Raw genomic sequence first — 24,458 nt, 5'->3', positions numbered from 1 at the left:
TCTTGTGAGCCCATTTCTTTCTCATTCCAAAAAAAACAAATTTCAGCCCCATGATTTCTGATATCAAAATGGACTAGTCTATCCCAATCTTGTGTATGTGTGTGTGTTTGTGCACCTCTTTATTCCTATCATGAGGCTTTGCTCTTGGGGTGTAACACTCTGACTGTTGAGCACTTCTCTGTGTTTCTTTTCGTCCATTTGTTCTCTGTGTATCCATGCCGTCTTGTGTGTTCATTTCATGTCAGGCAGGGTCCTGTGGGTGCCCTGGGGTACGTCTGTGTATGTGTGTGTGTGTGTGTGTGTGTGTGTGTGTATGTGGGAAGGCTATGAGCCACTGTGGACCGCCCGCTAGGCCCTGTGACAGCTGGGGTCCTCTTCGTCAGTTGCGGCCCACTGCTCACTCAGACAGCATTATTATGGGAAGCCTCCTGCTGCGATTTCTCCAACACACACTCTGACACATGCACGCACACATAAATGCACAAAACCCACACAAGCACTGGTCTCTTGTGGCCCTTTCCCTGGGTGCTGTCCAACCAGGCCACAGCAGGGGCCACCTGCCCTTCACAGAAGGGGAAAGTTGCAATATTTGATATCTCAATTAAGTTGCCTTACGAAGAAGGAGGTGTAGTGATGATAGTGGTGTTATTGTGGTGACAGAGAATAAGAGATTACCTTCTTATACTATTGGTTTATTTCTCTGTCCTCCTCTGAGTATCTGGCTCTCTTTGTGGTAAATATTGCAGTAACAGTGAAATAGGGGTTAATATATTTCTATGGCTTCCTCAGCGTACTTGAACCGGGCTGCCTGGATGAAGAACACGGAGGAATGTATTGTCTTGATGGGAGCATTTCATTAAAACCCACTTGTTTAGTGCCCTTGTTTGCATTATTGTTTTCAAGCCCTCGGCGAATCATACTGACTCTTCATCACAAAGTGCTGGCTGCTCTCAATAAGCAAGCCATTTCTGTCTGTGCTTTCTCAATAGAAGGTGCCAGGAAAATGTTCATATCCTTGAGCTTTTCAAGAGTGGTACACAAAAGCCATTGTGACCACTCGGAGAAAATGGGGAGAAAATAAATGGCATGCATAATACACATTCTCAAGGGCCATGAAACATATTTTTCTGTGTGATTTCATTGGAGCCATGATTTAGAGAAAATGAACACTGACACACACTCACACATTACACACCCAGACACTAAAGACCCCGCTCTTCTCATTAAGATTAGTAAAAAAACACATGCTCTGTGTGGTAACTTTCTAAAACAAGGCCTTCTCAGTGTCTGCAAGGACAATAAGACAGCAGCATACAGCAAAAACAAATCATCCATAAACCGGATGCATCACATATAGACACATGCCTATGTGTACACAGACACACACACACAAACCCACCGACATAGCCCATAATTACATGGCAGCATGCGGGTGCACGTCCCTGGCTGACAGTGTGTATAAACTCAGGCAGAGATATGATCTAGTGAGGAGCTGCTCTTAATAAATATTAACAAACGCCATTCCCAAGCAGCCTCAATCCCCACAAGCACCTCCAACGCCAGTCAGAGCCTCAGCCGAGCTATCTCGCGTCACTACAGAACCTCTCTCCCCACTGAATAGGCTGCTCTGCTTTCTCTAAGAAAGAGTTCAAAGAGCCAGAAAAAGGCGAGGATGGTGGGGTGCTGTGGCAGTGAATGTGCTTGCTATATATGTTCAAACTCAATTCCTTTTTTTTTTATCTATTGGGAGCTGCTGACGTCGTCATATGGGGAAATTAGTGGAAGTGGAATTCAAATCAGTGCTATCAGAACGGGGTTGCACAGTGTTTGAACAGCCTCGACTTCACCCCTGTGGTCGACTGTTAGGGAATACATTGTATGAGTGTATGCGGAGAAGCTGGAATGAAAGCTTTTGATGTACAATAAAATGCATCTCCTATTCATATGTATGGAAATTACTGAAGCCATATTATAATTTAATGATGCATTTTTTAAAAGGGAGGTATTAAATGACTCTTGATCATACATTTTTCTAAGTAAGCTTGCAATTAGCACACACACACACACACACACACACACTGACTCAAGAACAGATGGGCAGACAGGTTCACATGAAATATGCTAAAAGGTGATTGAAAACACAGATGAACACATGCATATCCACCTTCATAGCCACACACACACACAGACACACAGACACCCATGCACACATCAGGGCAAAAATACTTTATCTAAAGTTTCACTAATTCTTGAAACCAATTGCACAAAAGTGTCTGTATGGACATATTTTATATCTGCAACTTTTACTGTGGAAATCATGAAGGTAGCTTAAAAGTATGAAAGAATTGTAACTGATGGCCACTTAACTCTATCCCACCATAGCTTTATAGAGCTAATGGCACTGAAAAATGTAAAATAGAGTATTAATTTTATTTTGGCAGCACACACAAGCACACACACACACACACAAAAACACAGACACACACACACACACACACACACACACACACACACACACACACACACACACACACACACACACACACACACACACACACACACACACACACACACACACACGTAAACTTGCCCCTCCCACTCCCCTACAGACTCAGTGAGGTGTGTTAGTAAGGTTTAAAGCATGTATTGTTCCTGACCAGCCAACCTGTCTAGCACACTCTCCAGTCTCACTGCTCACCCCATTACGCTTGGAAACTACAGGAAAATGGGAAAAGACAAAAGAAGAAAAAAGCAGGGGAAGTGGATGCTGGAGAGATGGAGTAAAGGCAAAGGGGGGAGAAAAGAAGAAGAGGGAGAAAATGGAGGGCTGAGGCCCCTTCACATCTGTCTCGGTACAATGTCAGAGCCTACCTTTGAGTCGGTGGGGTTAAAAGAGAAGGCAGATCTCGCCGTGAACGCTGTTAAATGGTTCAGTGGTTTGACAGTGGCTGATGCTACAGACAGCGCTGCTCCCCCGGGAGCCTATACAGTCTCCCAGGCAAGGCTCTTATCAAAATATACCTACCGGCTGCCTCTACTGCAGAAATAAACAATAACACAGCAGGGAAGGAGGGGGAGATCTAAGGAGTCATAGGATGCTTATGAAAATAGAATCACTTTTTTCTAACACTGTCATAATTGTCTTGACAATTATGGGCGTAGCACACAGTATAGACAGTAGAGTGTGAAAGCAGATTATGCATTAATGTTTAAGCTTTGGCTGTAAATGAGCCACCGGCGTTAGGGTGGTGGATATGTGGGTTCTCTGAGCTTATTGGGGGGGGGGACACTTTAAAACATTAACAACACAAAAATGTAATCCCAGTTGTAGCCCTTAAAGCGGTGTTGCAGCTGATAGTCAAACTCTCTCACACACACACACACACACACACACACACACACACACACACACACACACACACACACACACACACACACACACACACGTAAAACCAGCACAGGCAAAACTGCTCCATTTTACCATCATTACACAGCACGGGTCCCCCGCTCCCTTTGGAGCTGTGTTCTGCCTCCGGTGCTACATTTGACGGTTTGTTGAGCGGCACGTAGGTGTGTAGCCTCCACCGCGTTACGTGATCAAACAGCCCAACTGACGCATGGCCAATTATCCTGGCTGCCTCCTCTCATCTCACATTTAAGGAGAGGGAAAGTAAAAACCAGAGAGGGAGAAGGAAAGAGAGAGATGGAGGGAGGGAGAGAGAGGGAGGAAAAGACGCAAGGTTGGTGGTGTGTTTATCGAAGAATGGCAGATGTAACAGCACTCTTCTCCTCGTTCCGCAGGGAAGCTGACATGTGCACCATATTTGAAAAAGTAAACAATGGCTCACACACTTTACTTTTTTTTTTATTGTGAATCTTTACCCTCAGCAAGCCGTAAATAGGCCAATATGAAACAAACAAAGAGGATATGGGGGGAATTAAGTATCAAAAGTGACACGGCGAATGAAGGTCTCCACTTTTCTCTTGTCTCAGTGTATAACATCACTGCCTGTTCCATGACGGGGGCACATTCTGCGTTAGTGACAAATATTAAAACTACTTCACAGAATGTTTTCCTCTCAACTAACCATTCTGAAAAGGTTGAACTTGCTCATGAACCAACTCTTTCTTGGCTGTATCGCTGCGCAAAAGTAAGAGGATAGTTAAGATGAATCAATTTCCTTTTTTCTCTGTAAGGTAATGAGATTGAATGAAGGTGCTGCTGCTGCTTTGCCCTTGTTATGTTTTAATTAACTTGATTTTGATCTCTTTTTTTATGGAAGTCTTGTGAAGAGGACAGCAGAGCCTTGTTTTTAACACAATTCAAACCATCCTCCAAGATGAAATAGTATACATTGCCTTAGGCTCAAGGTGAAGGAGTGAATTAACTGTGGCTTAAACATACTGTCGACAGACCTTCGATATAGCTCGGACCTCTCTTGGGATCAGGGCTCATCACAGTCATAGACAAACCATGTGGTAAATAGTGTTGAGAAGTAGTTTCAAAAAGAAGCCTTGGCCCTGGAAATGCTACTCTTCTCTTTTTGTTGGTTAAGAGGAAAGTGAGGCAGGCAGGAGAGAGGGCAGTAAAAAGAAAGCAATTACAATGGGAACAGCAGTTACTGACAATCACTTAAAGAGGCCTTGGCTGTGGCTCAGATAACTATACAATACAGTTGGAAAGTAACAGGAAAGTAAAAATGGAGAGGAGGGTAAGAGAAAATCGTTAGCTTTTATTCGGTAATGATAAAAAGCAGGTGAGGAAAGAAGGCAGAAATGGAAGGACAAAACTGCTGTAAGGTTTATCCAAACACTCTAGAAGAGTATGAGCAGAAAGAGTAAAATAGCTATCAGATTAAAAATGTTTTCACAAAGAGCACTTACCTACGGTTGCCCTCGACCTGGCTGAATATTTCTTGATCTTGCTACTGAGCGTGGTGTTGTCCCTCAGGGCCGTCTCACATTCTCTCTCCATCAGGGAGGCCAGTTCCCGGGCCACAGTGTTGAGGTAGGCCAAATTAAGGAAACCCAGGATGGTGTGTGGTTCTGCTAGTCTTGAAAGGACATGGAGTTCCTCTGTGAGGTCTTGGGTCAGAGCCGGGACCACATGACGGAAGCCTTTAGCCAGTCGGTCAAAGCCGGTCTCACCGCCTGGGCTTGAGCTCATGGCAGAGAGCAGAAGAACCAGCACAGATTGGCTTCTCAGAACCTGGATGAATACAATCGAAATGATATATCACTGAAAAATCATTGGTATATACTTTATCTTATTGGTACAGCAAGTTCACAATGCGAATCTGGAAGAGACCAAGGACAGGAGTTATTATTAATGCATTTTCACAATTTTACTGCACCTGGTAATGTGTGAGGGCCTCCGACTCAGGGTAAAGAAAGAACAGCTGCTGCAGACAGTGGATCCGTTCAGGGACGGAAATTTGTCTGGGTCCAGGATGATCTGGGCAGCTGGAAGACAGCCGGTCCAGCAGGTGGCGACGAAGCTGGAGACGCACATCATCCCAGGCCTCCTGGACCTTAAGGTAATGATAAAATGAAGGGTAAGTGTAAAAACAAACTGATAATTAAAAACAACACATTAAGTGGGCATATGAATAAGATTCATTTGGAGTACACAGTACCTTTACTCAGGTATAAAACAAGTACAGCCAACGCAGGTAAGTACGTCTTTATAAGCATTTGCTCAAATTACGAATTACACATATGATTACAGGACAGATTGACTTTAAATTCAGTCTTTAAACAATACTCACATGCTCAATTTGACTAAGACAGACTGCTATAATCAGTCTGCTATAAGCTTCAGCTCTGAATGCATTGAAATCAGAGAGGGATCTCTCTGTTGCCAGTATAGAGACCAAAATAAATCAAATTACCAATTTAAGATGGACATTAAAAGGTCTAAATTATTCCTTTAAGAACTCCATGAACTAATTTAATATTGTAGGATATAATCCCACTGAACAACAAATTGTACAGTATATTACCTCTAATGAAGTGTCATCTCTGACTTGATGAACCAAGTGGATGGAGGAGGCAATCAGAGAGGAGGGGGAGGACGAAGAAGGGGTACAGGGAAAGCAGATACCACACTGGGCAGACAAATTTAGCAGAAGTTGAAGTGTCACCTCCTCTTTTCCCGCCTCTTCAGACCTCAGGTACTGTTTCTGAGTGGAGCAGAGGGAGGATGCAGATGTTAATAGCAATAAACTGACTAAGTAAGAATATTAATGTTCTCCTACAAAAGTTGTGAAACTATCCAGGGTTGTCTTCTTACACCGGAAGGTCATATTAATAAATGGGCGGCAGATCAACGGATAGCTAAATGTTAATATGCAATTAATTGGGAAACTGGGGATACACAGCAATACCAGCTCAGATTGATGAAATCAGTATGATCGACCAAACCATGTTATTTATTATCTGTGAAATAGTTAAAATAAATGTTATCATCAACACCATCAGTCAGTCTCTATTACCAAAGCTCTGAAGAAGTCCATGAGCTCTTGATGTCCTGTGGTAACCGGTCGGAAACTGTTGTGCGCTTTGATGTTGAACCACTGCAGGCACTCTGAAGGGCTCGGCGGACGCTCCCGGGTGTCTCCCATTTTGGCCTGGAGCTCCTTTAGCTGCCGTTCAATGCTGAGGGAAAGATACAGTGTGTCAGTCTGAGAGCTAAGGACAGGATAGTATACATTACCGTGCTCAGAGAACAAAAGTGAGGCACTCCTATAAATAAATGTTAACTTGGTAAATTGATGGGGAAATACCCACCGAACATTTACAATTGTTTGCTACTCGTGTTTCATTCTGAGAACAACAGAAAGGTGAACAATATGCAGAAAGATGATATTTAAACCCAAATTTTGTCTCAACTTAACAATATTTCTTGCAAAAAATTGTCCGCTTTCACTGGTTTGGATTGGAGCCTGATCATCTGATATTCTCCTACATGTCATGTTTACCAGAACACACAGCAAACATGTCCCTGTTAATCTAAACTCTTCCCTTACCAGTGTTTGACCGTCAAGATCTACCAGGAAAGTTTCTTTATTTTGAAAGTAGAATTTCGAGAAATGAAGTACACCCCAGTCATTCAAGCATGAATGCTGCTGCACCACAAACACGCAGGAACAATACGCATATAAGCAGCCACATTACAGTCATACAAACACACAGACACCATATCATCACGTTTGGCTCTCCCTCACTCTCATTCAGTGTCCGTGAAGAGACAGATACAGAAGCATCAACAGTAATGAACACAGACATCGATATATCAGTGTGTGAGTGTGTGCTAAGCATCTGGTGTGAAGTGGTGTTACAGGCATCGGCAGGCATCTGAGACGCACGCTTCTTGCCATCTCACGTCTTACTCTTCGCCTTGACACACACACACACACACACACACACACACACACACACACACACACACACACACACACACACACACACACACACACACACACACACACACACACACACACACAGCACTTTTGATTTTAACAGGCTGCATCAGCTATTCCGTTCCCCCCTTTAATATGACAGATTAGAAATGACATGTTTGGGCTAGACAAGTTTAGTCATTTCCATGCAAATCAATGCATATATATTTGGGCATGTAAGACTGTGAGTATGAGTATGTGGTGTGCGTTTGTGTGCGTGTGTGTGTGCATGCGTATCAGGCCTACATACTAGCATAATTAAACATGTTGTTGTAAAGGCTATTGTGTCTATATGTAACCGTGTGTTTTTTTGCCTTAATGTGTGTGTGTGTGTGTGTGTGTGTGTGTGTGTGTGTGTGTGTGTGTGTGTGTGTGTGTGTGTGTGTTTGTGTTCGTGTGCTTACAGTAATTTTACCGCTGAAATTATTAATCAGACAAACATTTGACTGATCAACAATAATCGATGTAGAAAAGAAAGACAGTCTTTGACTTACACATCGGATAATCAAATAATGATAAATGGTTGGTTTAATAAATCACTGGTCTCTGTGAACATGAAAAAAGCATCTTTTGTGACATTTAATACACTACATGACTTATGAAATGCTCAAATAAATAATCAATAGAAAATGAGAATATTAATTAGCTGCAGAACTGCATATCTTATCCTCTACATTGTGTGTGTGTGTCTAAGCATACATGATTCTGAACCAAAGTGCCATTTTAGATAGCTCATGTCCTACCGCAGGTCTATAAACTGCCTCCTGCCTGCTCCTGGGCCATGAACGCATCCAGATGTCTTACAATGGCAACACATTAAATAACCGTTCAATCTGACACACTTTCGTTTTAGAGGGGAAAAACGCAAGGGGAATAAAATGTTATAGACTGTTACAAACCGCTATCCTCTAGGTTGAACACTGCCTAATGCTCTCTCTCTCTTTCTTTAACAATCTCTCTCACTTTCTCTTCTTCTTTAGGCAGGCCAGATGATGCATCTCACTTTACTCTCTTGCCACCAACTTGCTGACTAACAGACACCTTGACTACAATGTTGGTGTGTTTTGTGTTTGGAGTCATTTGGAGTTAACTTTCAGACCACTAATTAAAATAGGCCTTTATTGGCTTGTTTGTGTGACCTCTTACTTTGCTTTCACTAAGGAGAATATAGCATTAACTTTCTAAGAAAATTTACTTCTGGATACAGTTTACACAAATCCACACTTTTTTAATCACTCGCAGGCAAAATACAAAGATAAGAAAATAGGAATTTGTTTAAGAAAAAATATGCAATAGTAAGTAATGTTCTAAATTGAATTTTTAGCAAAGATTTCTGTCATATGCCATGTCTTGCAATGAAACCCTGCTGTAGATTAAATGACAGCACAAAGCATTGTATGTGTGTTTATAGTGCATCATAAACAAGGATGTTTGTTCTGGGCTCCACCCCAGGACTTCACACAGACAGCAGGTTTCAAATGGGCTTCCATCTGTACAGCTCACTTTTCACCTACTCTCTGAAGTTCATTAAAGCTAGGGTGGGTGATGTATTTTAGACGCATCTTTTGTAATCTTTGTTGAAATTCAATCAATAAATCAAGTGCTTTGACAAAAAACAATCCAGTCAATGTGGCTGTTGTAGGACTGTATTAAGCCCATCCAAACATTACATTCGCCCCATATGACATGTCTACCTGCCCTACTGCATGACACACACTCTGCCAGTGCACATTTGGCATGTCACCGGAGTCTTCCACAAGCTGCTTGACAGCTATGGGTACAAACAATAGTATAACCGTAGTTCATTGTTTACGTTCATTATCACAATTTTAGGGGAGTGGCTTTGGTTGGAGGCCTGAGGGGACAGGCTGGTAGTGTTGCAGACTTGCTAGATTTTCTTGCAAGATTTTGCAACTTTTTGGAGCTAGTGATGATAGCTACTTTCAATGGAAAAGTATTTTTTTCCCAATATTTTTGGAATCTAAATTTCTCTTGCTGATTTCTCCAATTTTACCTACCCAAGCTTTAAAAGTATATAATGTAAGTAGACTACACTATATGAACTGGGTGGCTTTTTTCTTTTTACTCTAACAGAATTGAGGTTTTTCATTTCAGATTAACCTCCTAATACTCAATTTTGCCAGTTGTGGGCCCAAGAGATTGTTGACTTGAAACCCATACAGCCATAAGGAATAGCTTCTGGGCTTCATTCTCTTGTTCCACTACCCATCATCTCACTCCTGCCTTCACTCAACAAAACAATGTGCTCTAATGGCTACAGCAACAGCACTTGCCTCTGCAGATACATTCTCAGGTGTTCCCTCCACAGTTTTTCTCTCTCTATTTCCCCTCTTTATTTCCTCTCTCCTCAACACTCTCACTTTCCTAATTTTCTTTTCCTTACTCTCGCCTTTCAATTGCCCCTCCTTAGGGCCTTGTGCTGTAAGTTATAAAGTCAATGTGGATGGTCCGTGTCAAGAAGTCCATCCAGCTCTCTACAATGTTGCGACCTTTTGCCCGCCAGTGTAAAAGCTACCTGCAGCCTAATCAACTTGGCAGGATTAGCTCCGAACCTGATGACTTCCAAGGCCAGCAGCTCAGACACCAAGGAAAGAGACAGAAAGAGAATGTGAGAAGAGGAAGGTAAAAATGGGTAGAAAACAGAGGAGTCACAGAAAATAAAACCATTCAACAATCTGAGTTAAGACCACAATGGACTAACCCGTAATGGCAAAAACGCCGGAGCAGAACTCGACAAAAGACCTGGAGAATGAGAAAAGAAGCAGAAGGAACTGGGAGGAAAGGATTCTTTAGGCCTCTTGACAAACATGTCAATCATTTCACCCTAACTGACACACACACATACACACACACGCACACGCACTTCCACTTTCACTGCCGAAGTGAAATCTAATTGTTTTTTCAGACCGGTATAGCTAGACAGTCGACACCACACCAGCTTCCCCCCCAACCTTCACCACCGCTGAGAGAGAAAGGGAACAACCGGAGGTCTTTTATTAGATATGATGGCACATTTCACAGCTCCCTGACTTACAGAAACCCAATCCTGCGATTAGTCAGCGCTTTGACGTTATCTTAAGTTCCTTGTCAGAATTAATTTAGTGTGGGTGGGCTGCTGTGGGGCTGTCTGTCTGTCGTGCTCCGCTCGCCTACAGGAGGTGGGGGGTTGGAGGCAACGGGGGCAGGGAGATCCCTTTCAAATAAGCCCCAGCTGCAGTCAGTGCCAAACCAGCCGCCTGAGAACTAAATATCTCCTCCATCAAAGGGCCCCATTCTGCGAGGGGAAAAGCAGTGAATGGGCTTGAATGAAAAGGCTGAAAACAGATCCCGTCCTGGCCCAGCCTGTCGCCCACTTAGTGCCCTCAGCCCTCAACCTCCCAGCCACCCAGCCCAGCCAGTGATACCGGAGAATCGATACAGCTGATATACTAACTTAACACACGTGTCACGCACAGCTAAACACAAAATCAGCTACATACTGCAAGGACTACAGATCAGTATTTTTGTTCATTGAGAAGGAACATTGGCAGGCTTTCAACTCCACCTGCTCGCACACATAAGCTAAATCCTGATTCTCAGAAGTGCGCACACACACATACACACACACAGAATCAAATTTAAAAGTATTGATATTGTACCTTGATCAAGATTGGCAGGCGACTAGTGAGAGCCATTTGCCTTGCCAGTGTGAAACTAGAAGCCTGTCTGCAGTCTCCATGCCTGTGCTGACACTTCATTAGAGGTCTTTTCCTGGTAGCCCTCGGCTCCCCGGCCCCACTCTCCCGCCCGACCCTGAACCGCGCCACTGTCCCATCTGATGAAAACTAATGGATTACAGCATTTCAATTTGGGGGAGCCAGCTCTGTTGTCAGCCTATCTTAATCTCCTTCAATTAGGGTGCAGCTCTTAGGCAAATCTCTGACATCTGAGAACTGGGAGCAGGCCAGTCACTCGGACCCACAAATAGGTTGAAGTCCTTCACGGGTGTGGGCAACTTTGTCTCCTCCGTCTCAGTTTCCCCTTTACTCTCCTCCACTTCCGTAATTTGTCCAAGCTACTGATAAGTCAATTAGGCAGCAGGTGAGTGAGCTGTGGATGTGTGTGTGGCTCTATGTATGGCTGCAGCACACACTGGTTGAGGCGAAAAAGAGGCCTTGCAAGATTGTGTTTGACTGGATGTGTCCCGACAGTAAAAGGGCTGTCCTGGAGTAGTCTGGGAGGAAGTTAGCTGCAGCCTGACAGACACTGACCAGTGGTCCCCCGCGGTGAGAGGAGGATTGCCTTATTTTTAGCCCCATTCTCCATTATCTGGATGCTTTGTTCTCATAATGGTTATCCCACTCCCATCTGCAGGAACACAAAATAACCCTTTAATGCTTAGAAAGCAGAAAAATGGCCCGGCCTTCTGTAATAAGCCTTGAATTACCTACCCAAGGGTTTTCGTTTCAAGATGTGGAATCTTCAATTATTATGTTCCCATTTAGAAGGAGGAAGGAAAGAAAGAGAGAGAGAAAGGGAGGGAGACAGAAGGGGGGAGAGAGAGAGAGAGAGTGAGGAAGGGATGAGACCCAGACACTAATGGTGCCAGAGTGAGGCTTTGTTCACGTGCTACATTTAGCCTGTCCTTCATCATCTGCCCTCAGCCTCAGAACGCCACAAACGATAAAAGACCTGAAATATAGATCTCCCCTCCTCCCAATGTCTCTCTCTTTATCATATTGCCTATTTGTGCTCTCCAACTATTCACGTCTGCTATCATTGACACACGTCTATATTTCAGTCTTTAGTGACAGGGTACACGGGTGGAAAAAAATCTAATTTAAGTTGCGGCACTGAATTTTCTTCCATGCCACGTGATGATAAGATTGTACCATTGTAATTAATGAAATTGAAAAATAAATCAGTATGTATTATCAAATACCTGACCCTAATTTTTTTTTAGGAACATTGTAAGGTTATTTTAAAAGGGGAATCATGGCTTAATATAATTACCTCAAATCAGCTCAATCAGCAACTACAAACTACATAGCAGGGTATTGTGAGAGATCAGGTTAGGGCAAGTACAAATTCTCACTGCTTTAGCAATTAGCTTACCTTGCACTATTAACATTTTGTTAAATTGAACAAGAGCATTGCAAAAAACAGCAGAGGACATGTTTAATAAGTAGCAACATCCTGCATACCTTTATTCAATTATTTCACATTTTGGGAACTAAAATTAGAAACAATTCAAACTGTGAGTAAATCTTTACCAAAGCAAATTCAAAAAAAAGATTTAAATGTGACTTCAACCAACTAGAGTTATTAGAAAGCAACTAAGAAAACTAAAATTGTAATTATTGTCAAAATTAACACTTACAGACCATTTACGGTTTGCTAGACGTCTGTGTATTGGGTCAAGTTTTTTTTCTAAAAGGTTTTGTTGATCAGGTTTCTCTTCATCCTTTTACTCAAGCTAAGAAAACCGGATATTGCTGGAATCAGGGATTTCTTTCAGTTGAAAACAAATCTCTTTATTTTAAATGAAAAGTTTCAATGTTGATATGTTTTTAGAACCATGCAGGCATTTTCAGAAGTAAGTAAATACATTACACAATCACTCTTGGAATGAGTCTGAAATATGTATTTTAAAAAACCATGATAAAGACACGCCAACTGTGATTGGTAAATTGGACGTTTTCATTCAGAAGATCGACATGATTGAACTTTGCGGAGTGATAAGGAGAAATATAGAGTAAAACAGAACATGGATGCAGCCTTTCAGCTTTTTATCATAATTTTATATTTCTAGCTCTGCAACACTAATCATATTGCTGACAGTGAAAGTGAAAACAATATTACTGGTGTTTTTTCTAAATTTGTCATGGCGGTTTCTCCTCTCTTTAAAATTATTTGCATTCCTGCAAGTGTCTGCATATAGTCAGCATAAATAAATCTGAGCCCTTAATCTTTGTACAGTAAGAGCAACAACTTCCACAGATGTGAACATTTCCTGAGAATAATATAATCCATCGAAGTAAACATGAAGCTTTAATTATGTTTAGGCGGAGTAACTGTTTAACATTCATGTCTTTTTGCCAGAGCTGTGTTCTCATTCTAAATTGCACATTTAAGTGTGCTCCGCTTCCTGCCATTTAACTTAAATTCACAAAATGAAATGGAAGACCCCATCAGGAAATAAAACCTCAAAAACATTCTGCTTTGAAAACTTTACTGTCACGTCCATGTCTTCTTATTTGGGTGTATTCGTTAGATGGGTCGGTACTTAAGTTTAACTTGGCTTTGACATAATATAGAGTCAATTCTGAAAGTAATGGAGAAGTGATTGGGGGGACAAGTGAAAGTCAAATCAAAGTGATACAACTCTGAAGGACAGAACTGTTCTAATTCAAGCTTAAAGGGTTCAATATGGCATATTGATGCTTTTGCTACTCGGACTGACCTGTTGGCATTAAGATTGAGTTTCTCCTCTGTGTCTTTTAGGAGTTGTTCAAAGTCCAGCTCACTGGAAACGCCTGGAACCGGCAGCTCCACAAAGGCATGGTCTTCAGGAAAATCCCCTGGCCACTCCATACTGCTCTGCACTGAAAAAGGAACAAAGAGAGAGACGATCCTACTGTATGTATTACAAACACTCCACATGACATGTACCAGTTCATAAAGCAAAATAATGAGAAAGACAGCAACGGTGTCAGGATTAAATCAACAATGTAAGCTGACACCAAATGACAGAGATCTGGAGTGTATTATCACAGCTGTCTGTCAAGAAACTCAACACGCAGGCTTAGTCTGCACACACACACACACACACACACACACACACACACACACACACACACACACACACACACACACACACACACACACACACACACACACACACACACACACACACACACACACACACACACACAGTCATGTGGACTATAATAATTTGAAATTTCCTCAAACAGGAGTCTTATTAAGAGGCACAAATCAATTGCACCTCAAACACCTGAAACAAAAGGAAGCTTATCATCAACAGAAACAGTTTCTTCCAGTTCCCCTCCTCTTTCCTCAAACAATCATTTGCAGTAGAAGGACCCCTGATCAGAATGCATTGCCTCAGCCTCTAACCATTTCCACCTACTGACACTACAGTGAGTTAACAAAGAAGGGAAAAAAATAGACTTAATAAATAAACAATGAGGTGAGATGCTCTTCAGTCGAGGCTTTAAATAAACAACTCATCTCCTTACGTCTATGCCACAACTGAGGGCCGCCCCCCCCCCCCACCCTACCCTGTGGTGCTTAACGCTCATGCTAACAGCCAATCCCATGCCAGTGCCGCGTTGCTGGGTCTCATATCAACATTGTCATCAACGCGAGTCAAGTGGAAGGTAATGGAGAGTGTCTGTGTCAATTTGGCTTTCTCACACTCCGCCTCTCACCCCTTCCTCGTCATCTGCTCTGATTTTAATAATCCCTGTCAAACTCCAAACAGCTCCCCACACTCCGCTCCGCTTCTGCGCTGCTGCATACAGTCTATGCCACTCTCCCTGACAGGGCAGACAGGAAGCTCAACATTCATTTAGCCTGCACAAAGGGAGGCCTGTCCAGCTGGACAAATATTATTTTCCTCCACTGACAGCCTCACCAGTTAAGCTTGTCCTTTATTATTTCTCCCTCTCTTCTTCTCTCTTACTGTTTCCCCTCACCATCACGCTCCCTCTGCGCCACTGTCTGAGCAGGGGTCCATGCGCAGCACTTGCTGAAAGGGAATAAAATTTTGAGTCCACAGATTAGGAACTCAACATTGTAATTATTTGGTATGAGCCAGACAGTGCATGCCTGGGTGTGTGGTGTGTGTGTGTGTGTGTGTGTGTGTGTGTGTGTGTGTGTGTGTGTGTGTGTGTGTGTGTGTGTGCTGTCTACAACACCATACTCCTCTTTAAATGTATGAATGACAGACAGACAGATGGAGGTCTGAATGTGTACACTGTAGTGTATGTCTGCTGGGTGTCTGCCTCCTGGTCTACCAACATATCAGCTGTTACCTTGAGCATGAGTGTGTACATGTAAGTGAGTGTGTGTAAGGATTCTCCAAGCAGCACACAGGGCCTCATTAGTACTATACTTTAAATCATCCGGTCTCCATTGTCTTGTCATTAGCTCTTTACAAAGCAGATGTTAGAGGAGCCCCAGTGTGTTTCACAGTGTTGCAACAGGGACAACTGGGCCAGGCGCTGAGCCACTGCCTGAGACATCCACTCCACAGCTATTAGAACATGGGAAGAAACAGCCGCTAACACACAACACACACACACACACACACACACACACACACACACACACACACACACACACACACACACACACACACACACACACACACACACACACACACACACACACACACACACACACACACACACACATCACTGTCTTATCTCTCTTGCTGCTGCCTGTCTACCCCAGCTAGGCTAACACACAGGCCCATTTACAGTAATGAGTTTGTCCTGAAATATTTAGCAGCACGTCCCCCAGGCCGTCGCTTTAAAGCCACTTAGAGCATGTCAAGTTAAAGTCAACATTATTTTAAAGGGGGGCACCTAACAGTCTGCTGTAAAGGAAACATGATAAATTAAATAGGTGCATATTCTAAGATCACAATACTGCTTAGAACTACTCACTTTTCATGCATGCCCAGGGGGAGCACGGCTTCACTGTTACTGTGCAACCCTGTGGTCGGGCTACACTGTGCTGCCTTTGAATGATTTTATTTTTTACAATAAGTCCTGTCTGCTTAGTGATGGGCTTTAATCTCATCATATTTAATATAGTGATAGTTCTGCTCATTTTAGGAGGCACAAGTCTTGTTAAAATGTATTGGACACCTTTTTTCTATACTGTAGGGAAATATGTGTACATTATCTACTTAAAATATGTTGTGCAATAAGACTGTTCAGAAATTGCAGTGAAACAGCTTTGCATCATCATAAAAAATGCCCCTGTGATTAGCCTACACTGAGGGAATGAATAATACATGACTTAATCCTGATATGACTTGTCATTGCTGTTTTGTTGGATAATCATCATCATCATTCAACAGTATTAAAGTAACATAAGCAATGAGACCAATACTTTAACATTAATATTACAATACAAGACAATATTGTCACACTGCAACAGCTCATATTATGTATTTTATAGCATCCCAACTGTCATGATTTAAGTCAATTTAAATAATCCGGTCCTAAACATGAAATTATTGTAAGAGTATTGACAAAAACATAAAGGTTTTATTGGTGGTATTGAATCTGCCAAGTAGAAAGTAATTTTTTTTTAATACATCACAAAACTGCAAAACTAACAATTATTAGTATTATCATTACATTTGATAAGTGATCAATCCTTTAGTTCGTAAAATTACAGATTAAAGTGATAAATACCCAGTTTACCAAAACCAATCGTCTAACTTCTTGTCTTGTACTTAATAGTTTTAAATTTATGACTTTTATGATTAATCAATGAATAATTAATTCATTCAATTTTTGTATCATAACAGCCTTTTTTACTATTTTTGGGTATTAACAATATAAGTTGATTGGTGTAAGCAACACGTCACTGGGTCGAGCTCTTGACTTTTTATGGTGGTGTTTGGTCATGTGACCTAATTTAGACACATTCAGGCCTTCTGGATCCTATTTTTGATCCACTGTTTAAAAATGTCATCAACAGAACATCAAAAACAGTAAAAAAAAAAAAAAAATGCCCATCATCATTTCTGCAATTCCCAGTTAAAATATACATTTTAATGTGTTGTTCAAACTATAGCATAAAGGCAAATTGTATTAAGTTGACAAACACATAGATCAGAGAAAAGTGGCAGATCATCATATGTGAAAAGCTGGGCCGAGCAAATGTTTGGTGTTTTTGTTTCACCTATGATTTAAATGTTTCATCAACTCATGGTTTTCAAAATAGATTTCGACTATTAATCACACTTTGATAACATTGCTCATTTGATAATATTCTATGCTCGAAGTTTTATCCAATATGTTCTTGTTTTAAATATAAACATTTGTAGATGCAAGCAACCTATCAGTTAGAGAGAGAGAGATACCTTGGACTGTTAGGTTCAATTCAAAGCTGTTGACTTTGACTTTCCTCGTAGCACTTATTGCATTCGTATTAGTTGTTGCCCTCACTGTATTCGTATCAGTTCGCTGCACTTATTGAATTCGTATTTGTTTACTGCACTTATCCTATTCGTAGTAGTTTGTACCACTTATTATATTCGTATTAGTCTGTTGCAATTATTGTTTTCGTAGTAACTTGCCTCTGCACTATACTTTTGCTCTGGTTTATGCTTTAAGATGCTTGTTTAAGAAAGGAGATGCACTGATGACTTCTGGTGACTAGTAGTTCTCTTGAATACCTATGTTGAATACACTTCCTGTAAGTCGCTTTGGATAAAAGCGTCTGCTAAATGACTGTAATGTAATGTACTGTAATGTAATGTACTGTAATGTTATGTAATGTAATGTAATATAATGTAATATAATGTAATGTAATGTAATGTAATGTAATGTAATGTAATGTAATGTACTGTAATGTAATGTAATAATGTAATGTAATGTAATGTAATAATGTAATGTAATGTACTGTAATGCACTGTAATGTAATGTACTGTAATGTACTGTAATAATGTAATGTAATGTAATGTAATGTACTGTAATGTAATGTGATGTACTGTAATGTAATAATGTAATGTAATGTAATGTAATGTAATGTACTGTAATGTAATGTAATGTAATGTAATGTAATGTAATGTAATGTAATGTACTGTAATGTAATTTGCTTGTTGTGGTATTTGGCCACGTCTCTGCATGACAATCAATTGCCTCTGTACTCTCTGGTTTTGTCAGGTTATCTGTATATTTTATTCCATGACATCTGTGTAACATAAACATATGCACTGATTCAATGTTTCCCTTACCTTCAACACGCTCCTTTATATTCGTGTCAATCCATTACAGTATGACCAGCGTCATTTACAGTCACTATTTTTGTCTAAAATATACGCTATATGTAGCTATTAACAACGTGGGTTCACGTTAATATAATTAAATTACTCTCATGGGAAGCTTATCTTTCCCTGTCTTATTAACAAGTTCTTGTTATCGATCCCGGCTCTGTGTGACATGTATGACATCCAGCTTTCATCCTTACTTCCGGGGACGGGGAGCGTCCGTGACAACAACCCGGAAGTAATTCATGAACACTTCCGGTAGATGGAACATTCCAAATAAAAATCCAAATGGGGGGGGGGGGCGGGTTATTGTAAAGTAGCGAAAATATACGTACATTTCACTAACTTTAAATATTATTTACCCAACACATAAAAGACATCATTTAACATAATTGTTTTCTAATATATATATAATATATATTGCTAATGCGTACAAACCAAACTACTATATGAAGGATCTCCCCTCTCATAGATAGTTAGCTCTGCCCTGAAGCTGTCAACATGAGGTTTGGGCGGTGGATTTGCCTCTACTATACTTTTACTATCACTACTGAGCAAAGTCGCCATGCGTGTATGTAAACGAAGCTGATCATATTGTTGGAAGAAGCAGTCAATCGCTGATACAACACTGGATGTCGGTGTCAGAGTGCATGCTGGGAGTGACCATCAGGGGAATGAGCAAAGGTACTATTAGTCAACAGTGTTTGCACAACTCGAGATTGTGTTCTGGTGAATGCAGATCCAGTGTTGTTGATTCAGTCAACCATGAGGGTGTGGAGGTGCAAGACTGCCAGAATAACTTCATACAGGAGAAGGTTTTAGTAGGCATTTAGTAGAATGTTGAGTCTGATGGTGGCACCTTGATGGTAGCCTGTCATCAGTGTGTGAATGGGTGAATGATATGTAATATACTACTGACTGTAAGTCGCTTTGGATAAAAGCGTCTGCTAATGACTGTAATGTAATATAATGTAATGTAGACCCCTATTGGTTTGTTTGGTCATCAGCTGTGTAATTGACTGGCAGGTGAAATGCCCAAAACATCATTACATTACATTACAGTCATTTAATTATCCAAAGCGACTTACAGGAAGTGTGTTCAACATAGGTATTCAAGAGAACTACTAGTCACCAGAAGTCATAAGTGCATCTCCTTTCTTAAACAAGCATCTTAAAGCATAAACCAGAGCAAAAGTACAGTGCAGAGGCAAATTACTACGAAAACAATAATTGCAACAGACTAATCCGAATATAGTAAGTGCTACAAACTACTACGAATAGGATAAGTGCAGTAAACAAATACGAATTCAATAAGTGCAGCGAACTGATACGAATACAGTAAGTGCAGCAACTAATACGAGTGCAAGTCATTTAGCAGACGCTTTTATCCAAAGCGACTTACAGTCAGTAGTATATTACATATCATTCACCCATTCACACACTGATGACAGGCTACCATCAAGGTGCCACCATCAGACTCTAACTAACATTCATCATCCAGTCCACACCGATGGCCTTCAGGAGCAACTTGGGGTTAAGTGTCTTGCCCAAGGACACATCGACTGTCAAAGCCGGGTATCGAACCACCGACCCTCTGATTGGAGAACTACCTTGCTCTCCACTACGCCACAGCCGCCCCCACATCACCATGTGTCAACACGTTTAGGCAACACAAATGGTCCCCTTCCTGTTGTTCCAATAGTGTTTACTTGCAGACAATCAAAAGTCATCTGGTCAAACAAGAATTGCAGCATTATGTTCCCCAGTAAATAGGATGAGCTTACCTAATTAGTCATTTACATGTTATAGAACTGAGCCTCATGTTGTCTCATCTTTCCTCGTCAGGATGGAGAGTTGCACGCACGTTTTCCAGATCTCTGGGATCAAGATCCGGGATAAGAAGAGAGTTTTGGTCCAAATAATCCAACAGCTGGGTGGAAAATACATTGGTGGCTCAGTGAGTTCTGTAGAAATTTAACTTTAACTTGTATAAATATAAATATATATATAATTAAGTCCTGAAATTGCAGTGTTATTCTCACAGGTGGGATTGGTAGACAGTTTGATATTATTAATCCATTTATGTCATGATGATCACACTGCGTTACTTCAAAGCCCCACTGACAGGACATTTTTTTTATCTATTACATATGAAAACCCTGGTCTGGTCGTCTGCCTTTTATTGTTGTCTGTTACATGTCATTAGACTGATTCAGTGATTATCTTCTAGGTCTACCAGCATGCCAGCACCCATCTCATAATCCCTCAGGTTTTGTCCAGCGAGAAGTTTTTGGCAGCCTGTGCTGCAGGTCAGTCACAATGATTATTATTAATGCTGAAAAATAATTAATATCTAATCACCCTGAGTATACAAAACTGCTTGTCTAACTGAACTACCTGCCATGCTTCACTGCAGCTCTCCTTTTTTTGAAGTCTCAAGACTGACACAACACCACTGTTCTCTCATTCCCCTACCAGGAAAGTGGGTTGTGACTCCAGAATATGTGCTGGAAAGTTTTAAGAATGGTTCCTGGCTCAAAGAGGGACCCTATGAAATTACCATTTCCACAGGGGTCGCGTCTTCCATCTACCCTGTCAGGCAGTGGAGGGAGAAGGTGGCCAGTGGGAGGGTAACCGGGGCCTTCCAGGGCTGGAGGGTTCTCCTGATGGTCCAAGAGCCAACTCGCAGGGCCATGTTCAAACGGTATAGCACTACACAAAAATACTTCATTGCCCAAACACAACAATCCATCCATGTATAAATTAAATGTTGCAGAATATGATGCTAGATGAGTCCTGCTTACTTATTTCCCAGGCTCCTTAAAGCAGGCCGGGCCAAAGTCTACCACTGCCCTCCTCCCACTCATGCCTCTGTCACTCATGTCATGGCTAAACCTGTCACAGAGGACTCAAAATCCCACAATGCTCCTTGCTACCCTGTAAGCCACATTGTACAGCACCTATTTGGGGTAAGTCAGACTAATTTATGTAAAATATATAGTCTACATTTATTATCTGGCATCATCATGTTATTTGTAATATTTATTTATTTTTTATATTAAATGTGGTCCGCAGTTATATAAGCAGTGAGCTCTCAAGTCCTAAAGGCTTTTATTTGACTCATTACTTTAACAATTTTGTATTAAAGTTTTTCTCAAATGTATGAATATTGGCCTGAGAATGTTGTTTAAACATCTAAGCTGTCCGCTGTTTTTTTTTGGGTTTTTTTTGGCAGAGCAATTGTGTGGATATGAACTTCAACATAATGAATGATGATCCAGCAGACACAACAAAGGAGAGTTTCGTGGATGTGGACTTCTCTAAGCTGGAGACAGAGCTCCGGGACTATGTCATCAAACAGGAGGTGTGTATGTGTTTGTGTATGAGAGCATGTTGGAGAGAAGCTCTTAGTTGGTCTACATTCTGCCCACCTGAATGAGATTTTGTCCCCAGTGTTTAATGTATTCTACATTGTTAATGGGGTCTTTTGCTACAGGGCCGACCGAGACTGTGCCTCCTTGAATTTGTGGGTTACCATGACCCGTACCGGCCACAGTCCCAGGTAGACGAGCGCACACACACCCAACCGCTTCCCCTACCCTTGATCACTGCCATACATCTCTAAAATAACTATGTGTTTCATCAAGAAGATCAGGTCATTCAATTTCCTTTATGTCATACATTTCAATGGAATGTGACATCTAGAGCAAGGGCGTATCATACTCAGGTCACCAATTTAACCACCACTGTCAGCTGATCTGAGAGTTTTGATTGGCAGGCCTATTAACAATACGCTCCACTGTCCTGTCCATACATTACCCAAGTGGATCTCCATCAGATTGCTATTATAAGTGCATGTGAGTTTCCATTCTGTACTTTTCTGAATCCATATGCTATTTGCCGGTAACAGACAGTCAGAAATGACCTCCAGGAACTTTTGATGCCCATTCACTTCCTATTTCCATTACCCTTCTGCCCTCCAATATCTGCCGTCCATCTCTTAGAGTGCAACGTTTTCTGCTCCTTTCCATATACCTCTTACATTTCATCATTGTTCTTTTATTCCCCCAGGCTACAGAAACAGACTTCAGCACTGTTAGTAGTATGATAGAGTGTGGTCTCTTTACTGAAGCCTTGGACTCAATCAGAAGTGCTATGTTCCCAGGCCTGCTTCCACCAGCGCCATACCTGGTCTCCCTCTTAGAATACGCACAGCAGGTAGGACCAGAATTACCAGACTGCAGAAATCCCTCCCTGCTGCTGCATGAGCCTCAGGGGCTGCGTGAAAGCATGACCTGTTGTATTTAGTTTTTAGACTTTTGGTAGCTGCCTTTTAAGCTTTTTTTATTGTCCATGCACATATATCTAAACTACTCAATCTTCAATTGTTGTCTGTTTATTATGTCACAGGGTAACGCCACATCCGTCTTCCTGAGGAATTTCCAGCAAGTCATGTATAACTTGCTTGTCACCAACCCTCCCTGGCTGGCACCCGGCCCAGTGAAAAAATATTTTGCACAGGTGTTGCAGTGTCCTCGATGTAAAACAGGCCTGTGGCCTTTTCTAGAGACAGCCATCAGGTAAAGCTCATATCACACGACATTTCCTGTCAAATTATCCTATTTGCATAGTTGCATCATGTAACGAAACAGATACTTGAACCCTCGTTTCCATTAAAATAACTCACATTAAGCATTAAATAAGCAGTTCTGACATTCATTGAAAATGTAACACACTTGTTTTCTCATATATTTACTGTTTCTCTACATGTGTCTATTCCTCAGTTACTGCCTGACTAGTGAGGTCACTTGTCATCCGCTCCCTGGACCTGCCCTGCCAACACTGTTACATTTCCATAGTGACCTCCTGGCATTTTTCCTCAAGCTCTTCCAGGGGGAACTCCACTCTGTCACTGCCGGGTAACTTTGAGATATTCAGTGTGGGAGATGGGGCAAGGCTTTTTCTCTTATCTGTTCACCAGCAGAGCATTTTTATCCTTCTTGCATGGACAGAGTTGTCAAGGGGTTTTCCCACAAATACGCGTTACCTGTTCCAGAAATCTGCCCAATCTTAACCTGCCCAGGGACTACAGATGAAAACTAGATCTTCAGTTAATTCTGGCACATTAACATTAAGGTGGTAACTGAGGTTTTGATTAATGTGCACTGTCCCTGGTAAATAAACAAATAAATCTACCACAAATCATAACTGATGTGTGCTGCATCACAGAGGAGTTGGAACTTATTTTTAAGATTTAAGAAGACTTGATTGAGACTAGATGTATAATATTTTACCTTTAAAGCTACAAGTCAGCAACTATTTTCTTTCTTACTAAACTAAACTTCTTGTTATATTGATTACACGTTGAATCACCAATTCTTTTGTTACAATAAATTATTGTTACATTTGACAGTCTATTCTTTCTCCCTTCACTCCTGCCTTTCTCTGCCTTATATGCTCAGGGATTTTGTGCTACCTGAGGGAACAGGAGTCTCTCAGGCTTCAGCATCGGGGTCCTTGCTGTATGGAACCTTCTGGACTGTGTGGGAACGCTCCACGCTGTTGTCCCGAACTGTGAAGCAACTAACCCAGCTCTTGGTCCAGGCTGTCATCGAGGTAAACACTGTGGAACTCATGAATCTCATTGGATGGTGTGTCACCCAAGAGAATTGCCAGTTGTGTCAGAATTGTGATCAGACCAGAAAAATAGAGTCACTCTTATTCTTGAAAGCTGGCTAACTTGTTTTTCTTCCCTGAAGGACTACGCTGAGAGGGATGAGAAGCAGAATCTGCATTTGGCTGACACACTGCTGGACCTCCTGTCTGTGTTGGTGGAGTTCTGGTGTCAGCAGCACTTTAAGCTGAACCAGAACCTGGTTGAAAAGGGCCTAAAAGACCTTGCAGAGCACTTTGCTGTCATCAGCCAGGGTATGGTATAAAAATAGGAAAAAACCTTACATTCA

The 24,458-nt window shown here is 41.5% G+C and overlaps 2 protein-coding genes across 2 annotated transcripts in view; one reads left to right on the top strand and one right to left on the bottom strand.

The window, feature by feature from the left end:
- The window catches only part of kiaa0825 (KIAA0825 ortholog), a 109,177-nt gene extending 90,695 nt beyond the window's left edge, over positions 1 to 18,482 (bottom strand). The window contains exons 1-6 of the mRNA XM_054611421.1: positions 18,463 to 18,482; positions 13,924 to 14,065; positions 6,495 to 6,657; positions 6,003 to 6,182; positions 5,355 to 5,531; positions 4,885 to 5,209 (exon numbers count right to left, since the gene is read on the bottom strand). Of these exons, the coding sequence (XP_054467396.1) occupies positions 4,885 to 5,209; positions 5,355 to 5,531; positions 6,003 to 6,182; positions 6,495 to 6,657; positions 13,924 to 14,054 (976 nt within the window). The 5' untranslated portion in view covers positions 14,055 to 14,065; positions 18,463 to 18,482. The remainder of the gene's footprint in view (positions 1 to 4,884; positions 5,210 to 5,354; positions 5,532 to 6,002; positions 6,183 to 6,494; positions 6,658 to 13,923; positions 14,066 to 18,462) is intronic.
- Positions 18,483 to 18,989: 507 nt separating this feature from the next.
- The window catches only part of slf1 (SMC5-SMC6 complex localization factor 1), a 29,245-nt gene continuing 23,776 nt past the window's right edge, over positions 18,990 to 24,458 (top strand). The window contains exons 1-12 of the mRNA XM_054611004.1: positions 18,990 to 19,179; positions 20,341 to 20,452; positions 20,726 to 20,804; positions 20,974 to 21,199; positions 21,311 to 21,464; positions 21,731 to 21,859; positions 21,992 to 22,057; positions 22,567 to 22,713; positions 22,906 to 23,075; positions 23,280 to 23,414; positions 23,958 to 24,111; positions 24,255 to 24,423. Of these exons, the coding sequence (XP_054466979.1) occupies positions 20,342 to 20,452; positions 20,726 to 20,804; positions 20,974 to 21,199; positions 21,311 to 21,464; positions 21,731 to 21,859; positions 21,992 to 22,057; positions 22,567 to 22,713; positions 22,906 to 23,075; positions 23,280 to 23,414; positions 23,958 to 24,111; positions 24,255 to 24,423 (1,540 nt within the window). The 5' untranslated portion in view covers positions 18,990 to 19,179; position 20,341. The remainder of the gene's footprint in view (positions 19,180 to 20,340; positions 20,453 to 20,725; positions 20,805 to 20,973; positions 21,200 to 21,310; positions 21,465 to 21,730; positions 21,860 to 21,991; positions 22,058 to 22,566; positions 22,714 to 22,905; positions 23,076 to 23,279; positions 23,415 to 23,957; positions 24,112 to 24,254; positions 24,424 to 24,458) is intronic.

This window comes from Anoplopoma fimbria, chromosome 13, assembly GCF_027596085.1.
Source record: "Anoplopoma fimbria isolate UVic2021 breed Golden Eagle Sablefish chromosome 13, Afim_UVic_2022, whole genome shotgun sequence".
Lineage (NCBI taxonomy): Eukaryota > Metazoa > Chordata > Actinopteri > Perciformes > Anoplopomatidae > Anoplopoma > Anoplopoma fimbria.
This window is presented reverse-complemented; position numbering and strand designations above follow the sequence as displayed.